Genomic DNA, 27,313 nt, shown 5'->3' with positions numbered 1-27,313 from the left:
TTAAAGAGCGCAACTTACGGTGCTGATATTTTCATGTAATCCCCCCATTTTCCTTTCCTGCGCACACTTCCATCACTTCCTTGCTGCTTCTGGTCCTTTTTCTGTTTCTACTTCTTGGCAGCTGTAAATCTCGCCTTTCAACTGCCGTTTTGTGCTCCGATTTTCAATGCAATTCCAATGCGTTTTATCGCATACGGCACGCCACGTGTGTGTGTATGTATCGCTCTCTCTTTCTCTCTCTCTTTCTCTGTCTGCCTCCTCTAGCAAACGTCATACACATGTCCGATTTGCCGTTGTTTGTGTCTGCCTGTGTGCGCTGTTTTGTAGCATACTTTTGTGCATGCTACTTGGTAAATTGAATTTATGCGCTGCATGCGATGGCAGCACAACGCAGTGCCATCCAGCCAGACGGACAGACAGTTTTAAGCTATGCATTGATTCTGTTGTCAATACGACTAGTTAAGGGTTTGAGTCTGCAGTTTGGGGTCTGGAGTCTGGAATGTGGCGCCTTGGCAGCCCGTCAACTTTTCTGCACATTCAAGCTGCTCACTTTTAAATCGAGAATATAATTTAAGTACATTTATTACAAAAAAGCCATAAATATATAACATATGAGGGTTGTCTTAGAGTTTCAATTTAACAGAACACCGAAGCATGTGATTAACATAATAACAAGAGAAGTAAGAACGAAAGAAAAGAAGAATGAAATTGGAGAAATAAGAATATATAAATAGGTAGATGCGGTAACCAGGGTGAAAGATCCACTTGGACCTTAAATTGGCCCATTGTGATACCTAACAAAGTATATAACTAGTACTATATATAAAATTGCTGTAAATTGTAAACATTTAGGTACTTTTTTATAAATAGAGATATATTATAAACAACTAAAGAGTCAAAATGCAGTCCCTGTTAGATAAGAAAAACCCAAAAAATATACCAAAGATCTAGCTTTAGGTGTCTTCAACTTTTGTTTTTGTAAACCATATTGTAACTTTAGAATCTTAACAGATCCCGCCGACTATTATTATAATAATAATACAATATCTAATTTGAAATATTTAACTAATACAACAGAGAGATCCCGCAGACTATTAATATAATAATAATACAATATCTAATTTGAAATATTTAACTAATGCTCTTGCACAACAACAATAGATGACATTACACGAATAATCGCATACAAGTACTTATAAACGAAACATAATCAACTGCGAAAGTCGAAAAAATTTTAATGTTTCAATTGTCTTTAGCTGATATTTGAATCAGCTTCGAATAAACAAAATCGAAAACAGCGAGTATGTCACCAATCAGGCGAATCAATCGAAACCTTGAACTGAGTATTGAGTATCATTTATCTTGCCTCTCGTTACGTTGAATTTCTAGAAAATACACAATCATTGCATTTAGTCGTGTTTTTGCAATTGACGTAATGCAAACAAGATTTTGTGCTGCGCTTTCAATCACATCCGAGCCATCCACGTCCACATCTAAATGCTCACCCACTTGTGTAGTTCAACAGTTTTACGAGCAAGGAAAGGATATGGTTGGCACTGATTTGACTGACTCATTTCAATTTAATTAAGCCAAACTCTATCAAATTACGTACGATTTGTTGAGTCATCATTTATGCATTCAACTTAGCTGCAAATCATAAATTTAATAAAACTCACTCACTCAGAATATTTAGAATACTCGTATGCTGCAGAAATAAGACGTTTAAACCAAATACTGATGGTTGTGAATCAGGAACAACTTTTATTTGCCTGCAATGATATTTATGACATGCTTAGAGTTAAGCTCTACTCCTCCACAGCTTCCTCGTCCTCCTCCTTAACAACCTTTGGCTTGGGCTTGCGCCTCGAGGAGCCACGAACACGTGGTGGTCTCTTTGTGGTCGTGGACTTTGGCTTCGGATTCTCCAGCTCGTCGAGCTCAGCGTCTGTTAAGCGATCCTTATACCAGTCAGCGCTGCAAGGCAATTCAAAACCAACATTATACATACACCTATGAATATCTGTTCTGTGTGGCTTACCAGTCCGGCACTTTTCGCGCCCAATCGCAGGTCTCCTTCTGCTCATCGAACACCTGACCCAGCTTGCAGCCATTACGTCTGGGTATCTCGCCATTTACGCACACATAGAAGAATTGGCAGTCGTCAGGATCGGCATAGCGCGGATGTGTGACAGCCACAGTCTCATTCACTTTGGGGCAAGAGAACTCGAATATGTCCTCCGATTTGCAGCCGGTAACGCCCACCTCGTCGGGCCAGGTGCAAATGCCAGTCTTGGGATTGAACACCAGCCCAACCGGACAGGTGATCATATTGAACTGACCATCCACGCAGTAATAGAACTTGTCGCATATGCCCGGCTTCTCGTGACCGAAGTAACCGTTCTTGCGGGGACAGTGCTGCGAGGGCTGCGGGGTTTCTGGAAGGATGATTTAAGAATGTTGTTATAAATAAATGAATGTTATGAATAAATTTTAGTTGATTTAAGAATGTTGTTAGTTGCATATTGCATATTGATAAATTATTTTTGCAGTCCTTAACGAATTGTTTACTATATTTTTTTTTGTATGGAGAATATAAAGAAATTACTTTTTAATAACTAAGTAGGTTTGAAAACAATTGAATATAATGTAAAATGTTTAAACGCTAATTATTCCCCCCATTTGGGCATCAATTCTCCACTCCAAATAGTTGTTTATAGGAGCTTATATAGAAAAACAAACAAAAGTAAATGACTATATATAGTTTCTTTATTTTCAAAGCATATGCACTTCAGTTGTTTTCCTTTCTCTAATCTCCCATTCCAGCTTGTCTCCGTGCTCAGTACATTCACATTATTTGTCTTTATAAACTTGCATTCCCGTTCCCTTCCTATTTTGTTTATGTGTCTCACCAGAGTGTTTATTACTTTCGTTTGCTTGCCAACGGTAACAATAGCAACAACGTCTTTAAATCGTCCATGTTCATAGCTTTTCGAGCAACATATTCTGTTATTCGAGTTGTCCGAGCATACTTCAGCGCACTTCCACTTCCTGTCTGATGAAGCCGGCAGACGGCAGTTGTTGCTATTATTATTGTTGTTGTTGATGCTTGGCACAGACTTAAATGCATTATATTCTTCACTGGAACTATGCGCATGACATGAAATGCCGTCACAATCGAGCACTTGCTCCGAAATCAGTTTTGTCACTTTCATGAAATTAACGATTTCACGATCAAAAACAAATGGCGCAACTAGACTCTTAAATAGGGGTACATTTGAGTTAAATTTACGTATTCATTCAACTTGTGTTTGTTTAAATTCTACATAATTTAGGACTAGCAACGGAGTTAAATACATGCTGTCTAGTAAAAATTGGATTGAATTAAACAAATACCTGTTTTTCAACTAAATTGGCATTTTGCTTTCATTACAAACTTAAGAAAACGTAATGTATTTCCATTCTTCATCTTAAAAGGATGCGCTCTTTTCTACGGTTTTAAAAATTTTAAGAATATTGTGAATCTTTGTGAAACAAGCATTTGGAAGAACTGGTAATCTCTTCAGCAAATTTGCTGTGTTTCTTACCCGTTCACACACCTCTTTTAAATTGGCAAAAAGGCGCTATTTTTGACATTTAAGCAAATATGTATGTTTCCTTTAATATTCAGGCATATGCTCTTCAGTTGGCAAGTTAATTTAAGTTACTTATGGGCTTCCTTATGCCTACTATAACGAATGTGAACTAATTGCCCTGATGGGTGAACATAATTTATTTAAATTGTCAAACAGTCGCTGCTAATGAAACAAATTGAAATGTGCAGGGAATATAAAACGAACTGACAGAAATCATTGATTGTGACCGCTTCTTAGGGGAATACGCACCTTAAAGACCACATCTGACTCAAACTCCAGCCAAGTTGGTCGCTCACTGAAGGAGCGTACAGACCAAATAATAAAGGAAATAAAACCAAAAGACAAAAAAATAACAACAACAAAGAAGAGCCAAAGCCAAAGAACCATTGAACACAATAATTTAGGTTAACCGCATCGCATGCCGTTTGCATAATAAATAAGCTTCAAAAAAATATAATAATAAAGAGAAGAAGAAGGAGTAACGAGCAAATAAGTGGGGGCAGCAAAAACACGTTTATGGGCTGATTTTCGGCTTAGGTTTGAAAAATATTGCAGAGTGTGGGACATTTTTACATTCCACGCCATGGCCTGCATGCGTAAAAGAGATTTACAAAAAATTTCTTTAAAACATTTACATCTGAGTGCGTTGGGAATAGAAAAATCTGTAATTTAAATATGAAATCAGCTTTGAAATGGAGACAACGCTTTCAATATTTTATAAAACTAGCATTGTAAATAGGCACATTTTTTAAGATAAAGAAAATATTATACAAAAAAGTAGATAATAAAAAATACAAAAATTAGAATAAATAAAAAAATATATCTGCAGCTAGCTAGACTTTAAATTGTTTGTGAAATATGATGAAAAAATAGAATGTATTTTTCATAAACGCTGTCTGAAATTATGGGCTCACAAATTATATATTATTGGAATGGGCGACTAAAGCGACTTAAGTGACAGTTATACGGGTACACTATTTGTAATGTGTCTATAAATTTGTTTTAGTTGATAAATGGGTTTTGTAAAGTAAATTGTAAAGGTTGTTGTGGCAGAAAATTATATTTTAGTACATAATGCTAGCTAGATTTAAATGAAATATCAATATACTCATTCCAGGAACTCTACAAGTAGCTAAACCGCTCTAACAATAATAAATGCCTAATGTAATAATTATGGACAATTTGTAATTGATATGTATTAGAGAAATTTACAAGATCTGTGCTGGCACATGTCAGTATGCAGTTAGAATAAATATCTTCTTCTCAGATTGACATTGAACATTGAATTGCTTTGCAAGTTTCAAAGATCTACCTATATTTTTTGTAAAATTTTTGGTAATGTAACTATTTCCTTGTGACCTAATTAAGCCCCATACTTACGCAATTTGGAGCGCTGACTGCAGTCGATATTGTAGGGCAAATCGCATTTCTCCTCGATGGGCGAGTAGTCGTTGAAGACCATGCCGTCCGGACACAAACGCTCTGTGGGGACGCCATCACTGTAATTATGCAAAGGAAATAAATATGAACAATTAATATGCTACTGGCTGCATAAAGACGTTTAATACGGCGGTTAAAAATAAAGACATATTTCAATATTTTCGACACTTTGTGCTGCCTTTGGCCATAAATATATAAATTATTGATTACAAACACTTGGTTGCCAATGGAGCGAAAGATGAAACACATTCATACACGTCGCTGGTTACAAAACGATGGCCCCCAGAGGCCTGCGTACGACTATAATATGTCACTCGTGTGCATTTGCTCTGTGGTTCATTAAGCGGCAGTTCAAAGGATATCCGGTCGCCTTCAAAGACCACACACTAACAAGAATCAAATACATAGCTTCAATCTATTTGTTACTTACAGACAGGCGTAGTATTTGTCGCATTGTTTGCTGTCTGGATAGAAACCATTTGGCTCTGGACATTCTGCACTCGATTCATACTCCTCCACCTCTTTGCGCTTTATTGCCTCGGCTGCTTCCCGGACAGGATCACGTGTCCTTGGCGGCAAATGGCGTTGCGATGGCGGATGACCCGGACCAACCCGGAAGTTCGGCCGCTGCTGTTGAGCTGATGCTACTGTGCTGCCTGTAAGATAACCAGAAAGGACATTTAAATAATAATTAGATTGAATGGAAATATTTTTCAGTGCCCTTCAAGTAGTTTAAGTTTTTATTATTGAAACACCGAGTATAAATATTTCTATATATATGTATATCATTGGAAAAGGTAGTTGCAAATCAAAAAATAGTGCTTATACCTGATAGTGTAAAAAAAATAAATTAATATCACAAGACTATTTTAGTTAAATAAGAAAGAATATCTTTGCGTTCTTTGGCAATCAATTTGAATCTTAATTTCTTAAATATTCGGCTCTTAGAATTCGCTGATAAGTACTACAATTTATTTTCCTTAAAATAACTATTTAATGCTTTTTCGAAGATGGAAATTAACGAGTTCCAGATTAACAATTTCGCCCACTGTGCATTGGTAGTATTTTTTCATTTAACTGAGTTGTCACAATTTTTCCATTCAAAACAAAACCTGTTCGCTGATTTAAAATATACCAATCGACATGTATAGATGTGGATGTATGTATGTGTGTTTATGGCGATATTTTAATGTCTGTCAGCGCTAACGCTGTTCCCAAATTATGACATACTAGACAAAGCAAAGCCAACTAATGACCTTAAAAGTGAAAGCCAGGCTGGGCTGGGCCGGCCAACAGCTGTTTCCAGTCAGCTGTTGCTAATGAGTGCCTAATGGCCGCAACTAACCCTATACTGCTTTATGTAGTGCAGACTGTCCCCGGCTCTACTATATAGAATACTTTATGACTTGTGCATGCTTAATTAACGAAAAAGTCAAAAAGCCATGCACTTCCGGCATGTTGCAGTAACTTGCAGATACACAACGACACTTCAAGGTAAACCGCTTCAATTAAACATTGCAGAAAATAAAAGGAGACGAAGAATTAAAAGACGTTTTCAATTTCAAGCCGTACTCGACTCGGCAATGCCGCTAAGTTGCTGACATTCGATTAAGCGTTAATAAAGAAACAATTCCACAGAGCAATTAGTGCGTTAAGTGTCGAGCAACATTTAAGCCGCTGGCAGCAACAACACCAACTACAGCAACAATGTCCCAGCGTTAACAACATGTTGCGTTGCTGTTGCTGTTGCTACTGCCATTGTTGTTGTTGCCATGCCAGTCATTGAAACAAACACGTTTCGTGCAGTGCTTGGAAAGAAACCAAAAAAAAAATAATAAAAAAATAGTGAGAGGGGAGATAACAGAAAAAAGTTTTATGACTTTCGTAGTTGATAATGCTGAGCATGTGTCAAGCACAGAGTCATGAAGTGCAGAACTGGAATTCTCTCACTCGCCCAATACTCTCACTGCGACACTGACAGTTTGTCCACAAGTTTGTCGTAGACGAACAGACCAGACCTGGCGAGTCTCCAGTCCGGTTAGACTCGATTAATTGAGTGCGGCAATGTGGTGAAAAAAAAGAAATAGAAAAACCTTACTGCCTATCCATTTTAGCAGCATCAAGGCTGCCATCTTTAAGTAACGGCATTGTTATGTGCAGAGCCAGGGGGTTAAGTTCAATGAACACCAAATGGATTAAAAATAAACATGTAGGAGACATACAAAAAGTAGAGCAAAACACTTTTTCATGTTATCCATTGAACTGTTAGACAGATTAGTCGGCGACGAGGGCGTGGGCATTAAGGTGTAGGTGTCTAGACCAAAAACGTGACACACATACACACGACCAATTGAATTCATAGTCTATTGTTAAAAAGAAGAAACGAAAACGTCAAATACTTTGATAGCATATACTAAGCTGCTTAAAAATAGAGTGTCATTTACAATATGTAACAATTCGTCTCAAAAATCTATTAAAACTTAAAGCTGACGTCTTTTCTTATTCATAGGCAGTTAATTTCGAGGTAAATTTTGTATATGTATATTAATCGGCCTTTATTTGTATCCTAGTATGACTGAAAAGATTGTGTTCAAGTTTCCTTTTGTTGTAAAATGTATTGTGAAAATTCACCCTAAAATAGGTACATTTTGGAAAGTTTTCATTGCCTAAAACTAATGATAATTTTTTATTTTACATTAGCTTATTTTTCTAACCCTGTTTTAATTCAACAATTTTTTACCTATTTTTTATACTAAAATATTTCAGTTTAGACCCCTAAAATGGGGAAATTATATATACTCCATACTAGAAAGTGACCCACAAATCAATATTGCCTTAATTTGACGGCGGCTCATCTTGTTTATGAAAAAACTGCAAATGCAATTTTCAACAGCTTATTTGCATATTTATTATATTAAATTAGCTAAATAATTAAAAATATTCGCCCAGCATATTACACAATTGCCACAAATTGCTAATTGATTCCGGCGTTGTTATTTAACAGCCAGCCCTGCCAGCCACTGAATATCAATTTTAATTTATTCAACCAAATTAACAATATTAAGTTTGAATGCCAAAAATGTCGACCGAACCCAACAAAATGCAAGTGCGAGTACGTTCCAAAAATTGCATTCTATCCGAAAGAGCGCGCAAACAATAATAGTAATAACAATAAAAGCAATGGCAATTGTTACATACTGTGGTGCACTATGCACAAAAATATATTTACATATGTATTTTGGGCGAAAACATGTTTCACACTCGGACCGAATGAACAAAATTATGCGACAACATATTTATGCATAACACCAAAACAAAAACAAAAACAACAATACAGATGCATTGTTAGCATAATGTCAGACATAATAATTCGCAATTTAATTGTGTCAGCGAAAATTTAAAATTATTTTTAATTTTTGCATTTTCCAGCTTCTGGGGTAAAATATGAAAACATAAGCAACGAAATAGGATTGTTATTAAAATGTGGATATATAAATATTACTAGTCGCCTATATATACGAATATGTTTATAGATTAATATTTATACGGACGGACAGAGAAGAAGAACTATATTGATGGAATTCATCTGAGCTTTTGATTATGTGTTTATAACATGAGGTCTGCCACGCCTTATTCTTCTTAGACTATTAAACTCTTAACTATTTCGTACACCAACTCTATCTCTGATTACATGGAATATATATTCACTGCTAATCTATAATAAAATCAAACTATATACTCGTATATAAGTATTTGTATGTACATATATTCCAATTAATAATGGCCTTGATACACCAGCCTAAAACTAAACTTAAGTACAAAGTTGTAATTTCAAAATGCTAAAGGTTTTAAAGAATTAGTTGCTGATGCCATTCACGAAATCAGGTGTTCATTTGTAATCTCTTTTTGTTCACAAAAAATTAAGCAATTAAACTTAACCTTAATGTGTAACTCCCTCTCTCAAGCAATGAATACTCTTAATAATAATTGTATAAAAAGCCTATATTAATACAAAATTATTTACACAAATTCCACTTCACTGCTTTTCCAACTCACCCAATACTAAAGCCACTATGCAAATTTGTAAATACGCCATTTTGTTGAGAGCTAAAACCTGCGCATAAAAGAAACACGATATATGTATATAATTGCAAAACACATCGTTTTAATTAACAAACAAGAGAGAACGCTACAGTCGAGCAAGCCCGACAGTGTAATACCCTGTACCCAGGTAAACTTCCGTCACTGAGTTATATGCGCCCATAGCAGCAGCAAAAAGAGGAAGAAGAAGAGCGAACTTGTTGCTGCAGTTTGGGGGGGTTGCACTGGGGAGAATTTGTTTTGCTAATAACTTTTCTTAGAATTGACCGAATTGAATAAAATTTCATACAACAGTAGACAATTATATATTAATTATGTGTGCAAAATTTGGTTTAGGTAGCATTTGAAATGTGGACGCTATTGACGAAATTCTGTAGCGGGGGAAGGGGGGGAAAATTAAAAAAAAAAACATAAACTCGTCCTTACTCGGACCTAGGAGAATCTGGATGCCAACTTTGGTTATTCTAGCTTTTATAGTTTCTGAGATCCTCGCGTTCATCCAGACGGACGGACAGACGGACAGACGGACAGACGGACGGACAGACGGACGGACATGTCTAGATCGATTTCTCTCGTCATGCTGATCAAGAATATATATACTTTATGGGGTCGGAGATGCTTCCTTCTGTATGTTACATACTTTGCACAAACCTAATATACCCTTTTTACCCTACGGGTACAGGGTATAAAAATTGTCAGCCAAGAGATCCACACAACAGACTGCACATTATTTTGTAATTCTTTGAAGTCACACCCTTTTTGTTTTAATGTAAAGTCCAGTACATATATAAATGTTAATGTTTCCACTTTTTTCAGCCACTTCCTCAACTGGTTGCACTCTTTTTTTATGCCATTTGATGATCGTACCGTTTCAATTTGCAGTGCGCACGCGTCGCCGTCTCGATCCCAACTGTTGAGCTGCCATGGCTGAAAAGAGTTTTAAATACGCCGCTCAGACCAGGTTTTTGCTGTTTTTCTTATTGCTTGTTGAAGCGATGGCAAATAGTGTTAAACATTTTATGCAAAATGCAACTGCTCGGCGAGCTGGCGACGACGCATGCGCAACTGTCAAACCGGCTTTGATGGCTTTGTGTTTCGTCCAAAAAGCTTCGAGCTCTTATCAGCCGCTTCGAAAGCTTTCCCGACAAAAGCTAAAATACATCGAATTCACACCTTATAGAAAATTTAGTAAAGAAATTTCTTTTTCATTAATCCCCAAAATTAATATTTTATATAAACTAACTCTTGATATTCTGCAATTACTATATATATTATTTCTATAACTTTTAGAACATCAATTATTTTTATAAATATAATTCATCTATTGTTCAAATATCGCAAATATCGTTTGGTTCTTTCGAGGACAGGGATTAATAGGCAACAACTAATCAATACAGTTGTTGTATTTGAAAAAATGTAAGCAATTAATTTCCAGCTTTCACAAATATGCACATTTTGGTGAGTTGAGTTTTCTACAAGCTTGGTTTCGTAAATCGCGTCTAGCGCGCATACAACAATTTCAAAAGAAGTTCAATGAAAAGCAAAAACTTTCTATAAAAACATGAATAATACTACAAATAAATATCTTATAAAAGAAAGTACGCAGCGGATGGGCTGAAGGAACACTTCCACCTGCTTGAGAGCTGGGCTTGCAGGTGGAACTTATGACTAAATCCGGCCAAATGCATTAATGTGTGTTTTACATTAAAAAAAAAGGCGATGTCCCTGCGGTTTGGCTCGATGACGAAGTATTGTTGCAAGCCCTTGAAGCCAGGAAGCTTATACTTTGCCGTTTTATTAAACCGCAGGATTACCTTTAAGCCTGATATCATCATCATCCGACATGGACTTATGGCATTCAGATTTGGGGATTGGCTTCAGCGTCGCAAAGTAGACGGGTCCAGACGCTCAAGATTAGGCATTAGTCTATTACTGCACCATGATCTAAATCTGAAAACCGCTGAAGCTGAAATCAACCGCCATACTAGCCGCTACAACAACCGCATTAGGCTGGCCAGGCCTCTACCTAATGAACGCCCGGCTAACACGGCTAAAAAGAAGGCAGCCAGCTGTCTTATTAGTATACGATTTTTAATTGTTGGTGTTAATATTTTGAACAATTGGTAAGTTTGTAATAGTTAATTGATTTATTACATGGCCAAAGTTCAATATACTTGTATAAAAAAGTAATAAAGGACAATAACAATGAAGGTTTTCAATAAAATGAAATCCGAAACTATTTTGGATTGCTTTTTATATTGCCTTAAGGAAAGTGGAAAAACCAAATGTTTATTGCTATAAAATGCTTGTAGTTTCTGATTTGTTGAAATTTTTTGTACGAGTAAACTTACCTTATAATTTGAATAAACTAAACATGTATTATGTATATAGTAGTCTTAGAACGATGAGAACAATACAAACTGGTTCTCTCAATAGCCAACAGATTTAAATAAAAACACTTTGCTGATACACAAAAAAAAAATTAGCAAGATCTGTACTCTTCTTTATGCAGTTTTCATTGAACCGTATCTTAGTTGTTCCTCGCACCCTGCACTATTACTTGTTTACTCTCGAAGGGTAAAAGCGTAGTTTGAAATCGTTCAGTTCTTGTAAAAGCCAGCATAACAAGAACAGACATTCTAGTCTGTCCGCCCTGCCTGTACGAATCTGATAGCTAGAGTCCCCAATTGGCTAGGTTAGAAGTGCTACGCACTTGGTTTGTTCTCTCAATAAGTCATCAGAAACTGCCTTTTGCATCATACAAGTAAGAGCACAATTTTAATTACACAAAGTCATGCCATCACTGTGGAACTTATCTTTTCCATTTTCAAAGCATAACATTGAAACTCCATGCCCACAAATGTGTACAAACATAGAGAATGGGCCAACATGTCACCATAAAGAGTGAATTTTAAATGTTGGGTACAAAAATGTGTTTACTATGTTGCGTATACGTAATATTACGTATACCCTGTGCGGGACGATTTTGAATTTCTTTTACTATTCGCTCTGAAAACGTCAATAACCAACAGAGGGATCAATCAAACTAGTTGTAGTGCAGAGGACGACTCATTTTGAAATACCAACGCGAGCAAGAGAGCCACAAAATCTAAAATTGAAATAAGCAGGAAAACAAACGACAGTCCAAACAACACGAGCTGCGTATAAATTAAGCTCGAATACCGAGTCATGAAATATTGCATAACGTCAGGCGTATGAGCAACGACTGCAGAATTTGTCAAACATTTGTCAGCAACAGCAGGCGAACAGGAACAAGTCCAGCCAGTTACACGTACCAAGGAGAGCTTTGCGAAAAGGGTTCGGCCAGCAAGGCTGCTGGTGCAGGTAATATGCCATTACAGGCAGCAAGCGGCAGCCAGCATCGATGATTCGCATTTTTCGTTTGTAAATTAACCAAAAAATATGACAACATGTCGAAAATATCACAGGACCTGGCCAGAGGGAGGCATTTTCAAGTTTACCGGCTGCTGGACGCCAGAATATGTTTGCTGCATCATCGTGCAGCCACAATACGACGACATTGTTAGGCAAAATATGTTTTAACTTGTCATTGCTACACAGTTCTCCTCAGTACTTCTCAGTCCCTTTTCTAAAGATGCGCAACCGGCACGATCGTGAGCGTCAACGATTTGATTAGAGTAAGGTTTGGAAAGTAATTTTAATAAATGTGGAATGAGTTATCGCATCAATTAAAAACAATTAGCAGCAAAACGCACTTTAGAGTTAAGATTCAAGGACACTTAGAAAACATTATCTAGCTTAGCTTAGTAGCTGAGTAGGCAAAATAGATTAAGTAAAAAACTGGTAAAACAAACCTAAAAATATATATAATATTTAAAAAGATTATTAAAATTTTGAATGTTGAAAATAAAACTAATAATAAGAAAATAACCTAATAATAAGCTCAATATAATGAAATTTGTAATGACTAGCGTAATAATTTAAAAGTAATCCAGTACTTGTAACGCTAGGATAAGGCTTTTAAATAAATAAATAAATAATAACATCTGTTAAATTTAAAGTCTTCTGGAATTCAGAATCAGATCAGTTTTCAATTGAGAATTTCATTTCAATCATAAGCTCTTTCACTTCAATATATCTTATATTATAATTCTTATATTGGTTAGATAAAATGTTGGCGCGTAAAAAGTTTAAATACTATTTAGCTTTCTAGCAGCATCTGTGTTCCATTCTATTCTATAACTTTTCATCCTCTTTTTTTAAGCAGGATTCAGAATGGAAAATAAGTTTCTTTCGTCCACTATTAAATATTTTAATGAACACTGTTTCTCTTATCTGATCCTTTTCGCAAATGCATTTTCCTACCCAGATAGTACATATAAACTTAACTATGGACTGACACAAGTCTGCTGTTTAGTGCTATCTTAAACAAGTCGCTGGGAAGTGATATAAAAAAAAAGTAGAGTGTAACAATGCTCGATGGGGTGTTTTGGACTCTGCTTTAAAATGTGAGTACTGTCAGTTTCGGATCTTTTCCAAACAATAAAGAAAATTGTTTCATGATCAGTTTGGAGTATTCGTACTTTGCTTGTCTTCGGCAACATGCTGTCTTAGTGCTTGGCCATCTCTAATTCGTAATTCGTACCATCAGAATGCTCGACTGCCTCAATTTGCCTTGACTTGTTTTCCAGCTGCTTGGTTTTCATTTGCCTGTCATTTTGTGTGTAATAATTGTGACAAATTGTCTTTTTGTGCTGAAAATTTCCGTTGCTCAGAGCACGAAGAAATAAACTTTAAGGCATCCTTCTGGGCGCATTTGCCGAATATATGCAAATTGTTGACTTAAATGCCAAATAAAATTAAGTAAACTGATTGCTCAGAGTGTGTTTGTGTGTGTGTGTGTGTGTGGTACTGTGTATGTGTGGTGTGGTGTTTTTGTGTGTGTGTAGAATAGCAGCTGACAGACACGGTAATGCAGCAAAAAGAAGCTTAGCATGATTTCGCGCGCATTATGAAACTATTAGAGAAAGCGCTGCTCTAAGCATTTGGCAGAACAATCAAAAGTGAAATTAAAACGTTGCAAAATTTGCAGCGCACTGCACGCGCCACTGACAACGCTGGCTTACGCCTCAAAGTATGCAATGGCAGTTGTTAAGTGGCCGCTTCGCTGCCTCTGCAAAACTTTACCAAAAGCTAATCATAATTTGGCGCCGCTAGATCCTCGCACTTGTGCACGTACGTGGGACGAGCTTTAAACACAGTTTAGTTCAAGTTTTTCCCTCGTCTTTATTTATTTTTTTCTATCTAGCAGCGCTTTATTTTTATTTTCAATTTGAAAACATCCCACCCCCATCGATGCCCAACTGAACGGAACTGGACCATAAGCCACGTTATTGTCCTGTAATTGAATATAATGGGCATGCGAGTGCACGACCAAAACGCTCCGCACATTCCATTCCATTGTATTAGCTGGCAGATTATCTCGCACTTTCTGCTGCGCTTGCAACTTGCAACTTGCCACAATGCCCGCCTGCGGTTATGCTATCATTTTTGTTTGTCATGTTCAATGGGACCTTTCGCAGCTGAATGGCGGACATGGCCTTTATTAAAGCATTGCAAATGTTTTCAATGCGAAATTTCAAGTGCGGTTCGCAAAAATCGTATGCAACAAAAAAAGATGGCAATGTGAAAAAGGCTGCGATATCACTCTGCAAACATTCACATTTAATTATCCGGGCGGTATAGGCAGAGACATGCATATACTTTAAGTCCATACACTTTTAATTATTACATTGAATTTAGCATATAGGTGGTGTATTGTTCAGTAATTCTAATGAATTATCTTCATTTTTTCAAACCATTCAGCCCTTAGCTGCAATCACGTATTGCCCTTGATGTTTTTTTGATGCAAATGGACACAGCACCAAAATAATTGGAAATCTATTTAAAATAATCAAAATTTAAGGGAGTTATTTGTTTGCATTAAACAATAAATAATTGTGATTAAATACATTTTTGTTGATTTTGGCGGTGAAACCAATAAAAAGTTTACCATGGACTAGAAGTTCAATTTTGGAAATGACAATTCGTTGGAACATCGAAAACGAATGAGCTTCATTTCGTTTGATGTTTAAGTTTTTGTGAAATGCAAGCAACCACAAGTTCTTTTTCAGCGGCAAATAGTTTTATCTTTAAGTGCACTTCGAACACACATGTCTTTTGCTTTAACCGCGCAGTACTCGTTAGTCACAGAACTTTAATTACGCTATGATTTTTCAAATGAATACAAAGTGGGTAATGAAAAATTCTGATAATTTCCAAAATAGGACCTGAAGCTCACTCAATTGCGAAATGGCAGACATCGCTTGACCCAAATATGACCGTAATTCCATATCAAGGGTGTCCAAAGGCGTGCAACAAACGCAAATTTGCGCGCTGTCAATGGCAACATGAGTGCCGTTAAATTGATTGCCATAAAGTATGCAATGATTTATATCATAATCCTGTCACATGCTTTACCGATTTAATACATAAGCCGTGTGTGCCCGTGGTCGTTCGCATGGCTGGATGCCACTGTCACTGCCACTGCCACACCCACACCAACAGCAGCAGCAACAGCCTTCCAACAGCATCTCATCATCGACTGCTCAGCTGTCAGGCAATGTGTCAGCGAATCGTGTCACGTGCCTCGCATCGCGCCCATAGCATGGCAACAGATTGTTTTTGTTTTTGGTTTTTTTGGTTTGGGGCCCCCTCTACGGCCCTGGTTGCTGTTGCCATTTACAATTTTTAATTAATGAGCAGCAGCAGAGTGGTAAACAATCCACATGCTTGCGTACCAAATGCATATTTTAAAACTAAGCTGCTTTCTGGTTATGCTCAGCATTTCCTGCTCACATGTTCCGTAAACACTGAGCCGACGAGCCTTTTAATTGGCACGCAACGCGACGAAATTGTGTTACCAACTCTATTATACGTCACAACATCTATTAAAATAACCCAAATCTGATTTGGTAACAAGCATAGCTGTCAATATAATTAACAGCCCTTTGTGCTAGCTAGCTGCTGATTTCAATTTGTTTAACTTTTACATTTATATTTCAGTGAAATGTGTGTGTGTTTTTGATTGCTGTATGTAATGGAACTGTTCATGCATAGAAATATTACAAAATCAATTCATTCAAACAACAAAAATGCTGGCTCCATAAAAACAGCCAAAAATTATCTTCAGAGAAAGTTATTGATGTCCTGCTCTGATTATCAACCTCAGATCTGAGCTCAAAAGAACACTAATGAGAAATAATAAGATGAAAACCTAGCTGGATTCAAATTCGAAATTCAGGACTCCATATCTAGAGTTTTTACCAAAGTCTAGTAGTCAGCACTAGTTGACTACAAAACTAACAGTTTTAAATAAAAATATATGCTTTTTAATTAAATTGAATAAAACATCAAATTACCCCACAGATTTGTTATAAACACAATTTAACGAAATACGCCTGCAGCGTATTAACAACTTCTAAGACACTGCAAACAATGGCCATGATTATCCAAGCAGAAAACCACTAAGTCGGCGACAAGAGGAGACAAGCTGGGACAAGATGCGAGAAGTTGCGGAGCGACAAGGAGCGTCAGCTTAATGCCAGGCAGAAATCAAATGAAACCAGTTTTCATTTTAAAACGAAATTAAATTCAATTACGCAACTAAACTGGCCGGCAAAACGTGCCGGGGATAGCGACAGATACAGAAGCACAGACAGTGTCCATCTGCATGGGGATGGAGGAGTTGGCGGCATTGCTGAGTTTGCAAGTCGAGTCGATGTGGCCGCAGCCACTGTGGCAATGATTGCATTTGTTTCTGTTGTCGTTTGTAATTGCCTGTACTTAAAAACTCATCAGACAAACGACAATGCGACAATGGTCGCATAGCCACTAGCCGACAGTTAAAGACAGTTTTATCAACTGCATGGCAAATATTGTTGCATACCCAGAGGCGCAATGGAGCGACAAGACAGCACATACAAATACACACAACAAACCCCTGAAGTACCGAAAGCTTGAACTGCGCACTGAAACTCAAAGAACATAGGTTGCTGTTTGTTAGGAAAGTGCTGCGATCACTGATCAGATATCTTTATAAAAATAGGGGGACTGTATAATAGTTATGTTTAATAAAGAACTTGCTCAGCGAATGAATAAGACATAGAACAAAATATACTAAGCAATATCTTAGTGTTCATACGTACTGACTGACGTACAAATATATATATACATATAGATATCTATATTGATTTGACTTCTCCTGTGAATTACTAGTTCTATATCGTACTCGTTCCTATATCATGGTGTCCTCTACGTGTCAAAGCAAATTTACAGCCCTAAGGCGTGGACTCGGGCTACCCGTTACTACAGGGAACTGCAACACTGCGTGCCACACAAATACACACACACTCGTGCACACAACAAACTGTTGTGCCAGCACTTTATGCAAAATGGCAACCACGTCGCCATATTTGTTTTGTTTTGTACAGTTTTGTTCAGTTATGTTTTGTTTTGTTTTGTTGTGTGCTGTGTGGGCAGCACTTGACGCCTAAACTGCATTGATATTGTTGTTGCTTTTGTTTGCAACAACAGTTGCATATGCGGCCGCTTCATTCAAGTGGCCACTTGCCATTCGCATGAAATTCTATTTAATCAACACTCTGTGGCATTGGTAGCACGAAATTAGTTGAAAATGACGGCGCATTGTGTAATTAGTACGATTGTGTATGCTGTATGCAAAGTTTTTTTGCAAAAAAAAAACACAAACAAGAAAAGTACAGTTGCGCCGAAAATAAATTAATGCTGGAGAAAAGTGTCGCATAACTTTCCTAATGTGACAGTTGAAGGCGAGGCAAAGACTCGGGAATGGGCATTGCCTAAGCTCCACATATTTCCATCTACTCTGGTGAACCACAGCCTTGGTAGGGTGGACCTCTTACTCCCTTTTAAAACACTGCATTGGCATGGAGGAAGGGTGCAAATTTCAGTTGCGAAACATCTAGCTATGCCTTTCGTGCAGCCAAAGTTCATGTAGGGCTCTCATCCGCATGAAAATGTAGTGTCTGTTCATTTTAAATATGCATTGGCTTCTTTTTTTGGTAAAAAACAATAAATTTATCATGCTTCTTAGCCGTCTTTCTTAAAAACGTATGCACACAATTTTCGGCAATGCATCTACCCAATGCCACCTCCCTTTAAGGGGGGCTTCATAAAGGTGAGTTACCTTACAACTAATCTATCAACGGATGCCAGCTCGAAGGGTTACTTAACCCCTTAAAGGCATCACTTATTTATAGTCTCAAAGCATAATAATGTTATACTTATAGCGCTTAAAACCCAAGAATAACATTTTTAGCAACAAAAAAACATATGCAACATATGCAACATATGTGGCAATGCTGATTATAAATTATTTATATTTTTTAAGGAACAAAATATAAAATGCAGTCCACCTATTATTATATCGAAATATTATTTCTTGTTGTGTTAAAACACCCATCTGATCCAATTATTATAGCTTCTTAGTTGCATCTCCCATTCATCGAGTGGATCGAATAAATTGAAATAAATATTGCATGATATTCTTACATATGCATATATACATATACATACATATACATATAAGTTTCCTATTAAAAGTTGGAAAATATTTGAACATTTTTACACCATTGGTAATTTTTCAAATCGTTAAAATACGAATATACTTATACACATATTAAGTCTACTTCCTCTTCATAATTGAACAGTGTTCAAAACTATTAATCAACTGGTCAACACTGTTGCCTTTTACTGGCCACTATTTTCCATTAGCCAACACTGGGAAGTCTTGTTAAAATGTATTTCTGCAAGCCAAGTTAGAGGAACCCATCAAAAGCGGTACGCAACTTCCACAAATTTCGCCAACTGCAGCAACGTTCTAGGAACTAGTAACAAAAAAAATGAAATGCCGCTGGCCACAGGCAGCGACAATGATAACGACAACGAGAATGAGGACGAGCTAGAGGACGAGAACAGCAGACATCAGACTGGAGCCAGTCAGGCAGCCAACGAACGAGAGTTAAACAACGTGTAAGCGCCTGAAACTATGCTTTGAACTTAATTAGGTGCGCATTTACAAATTTTTACTGCATATGACGCAAAGGGTGCGGTTTCTGGCCACTGCAGCAGTACCCGGAGCAGCAGGTACTTGCCACTTCCTTTTGCCATCACACTGCAAGGCTAATTTTGTTTCATTTGTTTCCTTCTTTTTCTTGTTTTGGTCAACGGCAAAAAGGCTTCTGTGCGGGTATGCCTGTGAGTAGGAAACGTCATACCGCAGGCGCAACCTGCAAAGGAAATGTTGTCGAGATTAAATGCACTGCCAGTTGGGGGCAGGCAATGGAAGGGGCATATCAGCAGGAGGTGTGATTATGCCCAAGCCGAGCTCCAGTCGCAGCTGCCGCTTGAATAAGCGAAATGAATTTACGCTGCACACACTTTTTTTTGTTGGCCATTTGGACATTTCAATACCCATGGCGCTTAAATGCTCGTCATCTTTAAATTACCAAGAAATTGAAATAAAATTAAGCTTCTGAGAAGCACCGCTCAGCTGGAGCTATGAATAAACGTGTTGCACTATTGATAAAAAGCAACACTTTGACATTCAAGAGTTTAAAAATGCTGTAAGTATTAAATTTTTAAGCAATTTTACCCAACCCTTTTAACGATCTTACAAGAATTTTCTCTAGGCTGGTGAGTCAAGAACTGACTAGCATTCTTGTTTAATATACTTTAAAGGAATTTTGTGAATTTTTTCCGTTTTAAAATTGTTCAATCAAAGTTTGATTCCATCGTTAAGACGCAGCACCTTCAATTCCTTGTAAGCCAAACTATAAGCCGTTTCAGTCATCATAATAGTGGCAATGAAAATCTGTTGGCGAACACGATTGGGTTCAAGTGGGCTGTTGGAAAAAATACATACATACATATATAGTACATATGTATATATAGGATAAATTTACATGTGCATGGCAGCAACTTACGTCTGCAGGCAAATCTACAGCTGCACAGTGGGCGCAAGATATTTAAAATTTATTTAAATATTAGCAGAAGCACATTTAAAGAAATACATAACATGTTTAAATGTCCCAGAAAATGTGCTTACAGGTCTGCTTACTATCCATTATATTTCCAAGAAATAACTATAAAACTATTTAAGGAAGATTTCATAAGATTTCGTCACTTATCATAATTTACACCTATTGTTGCACAATTGATTAGCTTTTGTTATATGTATTTATTCTGCAAATTAAGTAAAATCGCAACACCAGAAGATATCAGTTTCTTAAAACGAAAAGGTCTCCGTATTTTCTTATAGTAAACAAACCAATATCTGAAACGAATCTGCCCTAAATGGTTGTCTAATTTGTTTATTCATTAATTTATTCCCTTTGGGAATAAATTTGCATAGAATTTAAAAAACTCAACCAACAATTGAGAAAATTACAGCTCAAGACGGTTAGGGGCTTGGAACTTACTAGAGATAGACCATCAAATAAATAAGATCAAAAAGGTATAGGCTTCTGATGAATATATGGTATTATAACTCTTTAGATGTGTACCAATACACTGGCTATCATCTAAATGGCAAACCGTTTAGTTATCCTTTTTGTTCTTTGCCTTCAATTTGAATTCCTATTCCACTGTGCCATGCTCAGACACGTGCACGGTATAAGCCACTAAGACACACCATAGAGCGCCCACAATATGAACACAAAGCCAGCAAAGGAGTCGCCGGCAACAGGAAAAACCACAACAACGGCACACAGAAAAAAATAGTAGAAGGAACTGAGTGTAGCTTTAAAAAATATATCAAGTCTGTATGTCCGTTTAGGAAGCGAACAACTTCCTTTTACATAAGTAGTGGCAAACAAACCGACAAGCTCACACACATTGCCACACACAATAAACTACAGAAGCAGCCAGGAGTTGAAGCAAAATATGAATTTTCCTCAAAGAGAAACTTTTGAGCGGCTTTTCATAAAGGTAAGATGCTGGCTTTCTTTGCTTTTTCCAAGCCTTTGCTAAGTTTTTATAATAAATAAGAGTAGCTCGATACTTTGAGTGGCCAAAAGTTGCATAGAAGTTGAAAAAATGAGAAAGAGACGCAGCTGTGAAAAGGACTTCTTCGTCTTTGGAATACACAAATTGCTTAAGTTGTTAATTGTTGGGTTGTTTCATTCTTGAGAGCTGTTGATGCTTCTTCTCTGATGTTGAAAGACATTATGTACATTGTGTATTTAAATAATTAATTTAATATTAAAATTACTATAAGTATACATTAGGAGCATTTTCAAAGCCTATATAAAACATATTGAGAGATAGAGAGAGATCAGCGGCAGCAGGAAGAAGGAAGTATTGAACAAAGAGACAGTGCGTTTGTTTCTAAGATCGCTGCAGCAAAGCGTTTTCAATATATTATTATAACATTATCATAACATCATCATCGACTTTGCTCAACATATTGGTTCCATCGACTATTGTGCCATCACTATCAAAGCGTTCGCTGCCGTTACGTATACGCCGCATAGTTCAATGTCAAGCCTGCGATGAAAAGTTGCAGAAGTTGCCGCGAAAAATGTGAAAAAGTATAGCATGCATCGTCAAAAACGATCCAAAAAGAAGAGAAGAAAAAAGGAAATACTCTTATAAAACTTAGCATGGAAAAATCTTTGTACTTCAGATTCAGCAAAGTTGGGGCTCAGTAAAATGCCTTTCAGCCATTGAACGTCGTTGCTCACCTTTAGTTCAAGGCTTTCCATTAAAATATTTTTATTAATTATATTAATGCAAGACGCCAGCAAGCTTTTGAGCTACTTTCTTTTTGCTTTAATAAAAAGCAAAACTTTTTATCAAAGAATGCTTTTGTTGAAACGGCTTGAAAAATTATAGTTGAAGGACTAGATGTGAGCCAAAAGAAATTACTATATAAAATGAATTATATTAATCGGCCAGTTTTAAAAATGGCTTACAGCAGCTACGTATATGTGAATTATGGGATCTACAATTTCTTAAGCTACCCGAAAAAAAAAACTAAAAAAAAAAACTAACCGTAAGCAAAGAATTTAATGAACCGATTATTGAACTTACATTTTACATAAAAGGTGTATGCATCTGGATAATTATAGTTGATAGAGGCACTTCCTATAGTGAATTCTATGAGTCTATACTTTTTATGTCCGTTTAACGATTTTTTAGTTATTTCCTTCAACTGCTATTCTGAAGTGAATTAATTAAGAGATGCAACTCAGATATTAGAAATAAGCCTCAAAGCTCTTTGCTGACAATTTCTGTTTAAGCTTTAGTTGGAAGAGTAGCCCCTGAGTAACAGCTTTATTCTTTTGAAATCTTTGCATTACTCGTATGTATTATGCCTCATCCTGCTTTAACAGTTGGCTGCATTCGAAGAATTTCTTTTCTGGCAGCCTGTTTTATATTTATAAACTCAACCAACCAGCAGCGCTCTGCTGTTGCCATGTATAAAAGCTAACTGCACATTTGCTGCCATTTTTCACACACTCGCTTCCACTTCCATGGACTCGGCATGTCTCCCTGCTATCCTGCTCGACTTCTATCCTGCTCGGCTGCCAGCCTGACATGTTTTGTTTCATGCAATTTAACAGCTTTTGACTAAAATAACAAGCCCAGCAAAATGGAGCACAACAAGCACACATTTCCACATTCCGGCAGGACTCGGGGAACACCAAAGTCAACCCAAACAATGCAGTTGGAGCCTCGAACGACCGTCTGCATATTTTTGCAGCGTAAAATAAACCGCCACAGCAGCAACATTTTGGTTAGTTGGGCGCACCCCACACACCCACAGACACACACATATGTATATGTACATATATTTCAAGTAGACGTGCAATCTATGGTTGCTATAATAAAATGAAATATATATTTTTTTAACAATTACCTTAGAAAAGCTTTTAGGATAAACGGAAGTTGCTCGCTGGCCGAACAGCAACCACCAACCAACAACCGACCACCAACTGCCAAATGCGTTAATTGCAACAAAGGGCGCTTAAAATTTACGTTTGAAAGCGCTTGCGGTTTTATTTATTATTATTATTTCTGCTATCTTGATACGTATGTATGTAAGTACATACATGCAGCGATATGTGCACAACATGAGTATTTCAAGGCTATTATAAGGAACTGCTACAGCAATATCAATATTTGCACTTGTTTAGGGTTATTTTTAAACTGACGTCAAATTTTACGAAAGCAAGTCACATGTGTGTGATTCACAAAGTTAATACTTAGTACAACTATGTGCTTAATTGATGTTTAATTACTTATTGTGTGACAAAATCGTACAGTCGTTTTTTAAGCCAATGCTAGCTGAATTAAAGCCCATATTTTCAAAACTTTTTCTAAATCATTTTAGCGCAGTCCGAAACCGTCAGAAAAGCACCTGAGAACTCAAAGAAATGTACTAATAATCTAATCAATTGGTAGCAAACATATGATTCCAACCGATTTATGCAGTTAAGATTTAGGAAAAATACATATTAGGACGATTTCCCAAATTCTAAAAAATTTATTTTTCTGCATACAACAACATAGAGTACGTGACTTGCCTCTTCTAACAGCCAACAGCTAGGTTGGCAGCTTCCTAATTGCGACAGAAGAACATACATATGTATGTTAATAAGATGTATGTGTTTGTGTTGGTGTTCTCACTTATTTGTTGAGTGCTTTTCAAGGTTGTCATAATGTTCCAAACTAACCTCTTTCGTTGTTGTCAAATAACAACGATTTCCACTTTCTATCCTTTACTTTTTCCGACACTGCAGGTACTGGGACTCACCAAAAACACAATGCCAAAAAAACTGCGTAAAAAATTCCATTAAAAAGCAATGCATTTACATCCATTCCCACAGCCCAGGGCTACGTCTACGCATGCGTGGCACGACCTGCCACCCTGTCTTCTGCCTTATGAAATGTACAAATTGTGTTAAATAAGTAACGAGTTGCTGCTGCGCATCCCTGGCAGCCGCGCGAGTTCCGTGATGCATGCGTTCTGGCCACAGACACGCACAAGTCACGTACCCGCAGCTTTGGCTTTGAACCGAACATTCATACATATATCATGACAACAGAGCCACTCACACATACATAGGAGTACCTAACTCCTCACATCCACTCTCCTCAGACATGCAAAAGCTGCAATATTTTCACTAAAATATTTATGCTTCTAGCGGAAATTGTGTTTCGTTGTTAGTCAGCTGCTGGAAGTGGATGTGGAAGTGCCTGAATTCTAGGGAAACATTCAAAAGGTGTAAATATGTTCTCAGCCCCATAGTGAAGAAGTAATTATTGCCATTGCCTGTGGTAGTTCTCGCTCAGGAGGTTGGTTGCTCTACACGTTCTATTTTATTACTTATTTGAAACATAAGTAACAATTTAGAGGTGAAAAGTTTACAAATTACTAAAAGCTTTTCGCGAAGGCAATTATAAATAACATAAATATTATAGTGTTAATTAATATTCCACCTCCCGTTTGTAGCTCTCTTCCATTATCTAAAACGGAATGCAATTCGTTTAATCCCAACTCTTACAAAAACAATACGAACTACAATCGTTAATTGATCAATTCAGTTCGTTCTCGCGTGAAAAAATGCGCTCAATTCGTCTTCATAAAAACCTAAAATATTCCAGATTAGCTTCGAAAAAAGATAATGTATTGAATTTATGAAGATTTTCATATTATCATAACATATTTATTTTTTTGTATACTAAGTTTACAATAAAAAATATCGTATGTGAATATTCATATTCATCTTAAGCTTTTTAGATTAAGTCATTGGTCCTATTTATATTTTATATCAAAAGAAAAATGCTTTCTTATTGAATTAGAAAACTCAGTTTCAAAGTCAAGACTTAAGAAATCGCATCTGAACTGTACGGAGACCAATTGAAGAATTCCTATAAATTCAAAGACTTTAATATCATATGCATATAAGTACGTATGCGAGTATTATGATAGAAGTTCCAATTTCTCAACCGCTGTACAGCAATATATACTGCCAGCTTCACATGTTATTTGTTATTCAGCAGCAGTTTTAAATGTGGCACACCATGCCAGTAACGATTGAAATACCTTCAATGGTTAAGAGGGTACAGTTGTGAAATGTTTAAGCACGCCTAAAAGAATGCAATATATTCGCAACATTACGTGGCATGCAACAGCAACTCCTTTGTGCAAAGTTTGCCGCAACCCGCAACATTTACGCATGTTTCAAATACTTTGAAAAAAGCCAAAGAAGAGTGGCAGAAGGAATGGCAGGACCTGCATTTAAATGCAGAAAATTCCATGGCAGAAGAGAAGAGCGAGAATCAATTGAAGCTAATAGTATGTGTAAAGCCAATGTAATGAAATATGAAAGGATATAGCATTTAAGTTGTGTATAAATGTTTATTATATTATTGGTTAGAAAAAATGGGAATGGGGATGGGCATGGCCAACCGCCCTTGTGGTCAATAAATTGAATGCAACTCGCTAGTAACTCAAAGAACGAACGCAGAACAATGTTAACGACTTGTTTTATAATTGATAGTATTGCTTGGCCCTGTACATAAATTTCAGATGCTATGCCTTTTCTTGCTCAATGAGATGGAAAGGCAGCCGATGCTCTTTTTTAGCCGTTTCCATGCTAGGCCAATGCACTTTTAATGCGTTTATTGACTTTTTAGCCACGCAAATACTTAAAACACTCTTTGTGGACTTCAAAATGGTGTAATGTGAAAAATGCGATTGCTTTAAAGATACAACTTATATATATTTTATAAAGCAACAACAATAAACAATATAATTGCCATAATAATTGTTTAGCGAACATGACATTTCAATTATACTGACATGCAAGAATAATGGCGTGCTCGCAGACCAAGGTGGATGGGCTTTCGAGACAAGACAAGCTGTTGGTGACACCCAAAACAAAGGGAACAGTTCAATTGTATAGAAATTGAATATTTCGTAAACAATTTCAACAAAATTCAAAGCAGGCAGTTTACAGTTCAAACCTATTGGAAGCAAGAACACACGATAATTTATTTCATCAGGTAAGAATTTATAAATTTGCAAAAAGAAAAATAATTTATTTTACAAAAAAATAAAGTAAATATTCCTAATAATATATAATACTATACGTAAATCTTCCTAATATTAAATATTCCTAATAAGCAGAGTACTTTCAATTGGAATTTGATTTGTTTTTAAATTAATGAACATTCAAAAATAGGTAACTGCAATCATTTCCTATCTCATTGGCACCTTCGATTGGACGGTAAGTAAAAGTTTTAGGAACATAATATCCGCTTCAAAAAGTGCTGATCAAAGTTGTATTTGGAATTAGAGTTTTTCTGAAATTGTGACTCCTGGGCCGTTACTCCCCTACAAAAAATTCTGCCATGTAAAGACGACCACACGTTAATTATTATGACGCACTATTTCAACTTAAAATGGATCTGAGTTGGATTTGTTGAAGTTTTTTCATTGATCATATGCATAAATTATTTTTTAAATGCATCGTTAATAAAAATTTAAATTTTTTTGTTAGTTTTGTGCGAGTGTACATGGAACACGCAGAAGGAGGCGTGTCAGACCCCACAAAGTATATACATTCTTGATCAGAATGACACGCCGAGTCGATATAGCCAAGTCCGCCCGCCTCTCCGTCTATCTGTCTGTCCGTCTGTCTGCCTGTATGAACGCCAGGATCTCTGAAAGTATAAGAGCTAGAATAACCAAACTTGGTATCTAGATTCTCCTGAGCCCGAGAAAGGACGAGTTTGTTCATCATATCTACATCGCATCTTCACAGTTAGACTCTCTGATTCATTTGGAAAATCGAATAACCATCAGATTTTGATCATTTTTGAACATATTCATTAAGGTCGCTCGTTTTAAGAATTAAAACACATCTGTCAGTAATGAAGCTTCAAATAAGCTTGTCAGAAATGACAGTCGACTTAATTAAGAATAATTTCTATTGAAAAATCATAATCGCTGGAGTGAGTTCTGGCGTTCGGTTGTTGCAAAATTAACATCTATACCTACCTAGCTGTTC

At 36.7% G+C, this 27,313-nt stretch overlaps 1 protein-coding gene across 1 annotated transcript; it reads right to left on the bottom strand.

Annotated features, from left to right (window-relative positions):
• Nucleotides 1–1,741: 1,741 nt before the first annotated feature.
• LOC115625917 (protein obstructor-E) lies at nucleotides 1,742–10,034 on the bottom strand. The gene is made up of 6 exons (XM_030521151.1): nucleotides 9,814–10,034; nucleotides 9,129–9,186; nucleotides 5,503–5,728; nucleotides 5,013–5,131; nucleotides 2,039–2,435; nucleotides 1,742–1,974 (listed from the first exon to the last, which is right to left on the bottom strand). The coding sequence occupies exons 2-6, from the start codon at nucleotides 9,166–9,168 to the stop codon at nucleotides 1,806–1,808; spliced, it is 951 nt and encodes a 316-aa protein (XP_030377011.1). The 5' UTR covers nucleotides 9,169–9,186; nucleotides 9,814–10,034; the 3' UTR covers nucleotides 1,742–1,805.
• Nucleotides 10,035–27,313: the final 17,279 nt, after the last annotated feature.

The sequence above is a fragment of the Scaptodrosophila lebanonensis genome, unplaced genomic scaffold (assembly GCF_003285725.1).
Source record: "Scaptodrosophila lebanonensis strain 11010-0011.00,11010-0021.00 unplaced genomic scaffold, SlebRS2 tig00000080-arrow-pilon, whole genome shotgun sequence".
NCBI classification, from domain to species: Eukaryota; Metazoa; Arthropoda; class Insecta; order Diptera; family Drosophilidae; genus Scaptodrosophila; species Scaptodrosophila lebanonensis.
This window is presented reverse-complemented; position numbering and strand designations above follow the sequence as displayed.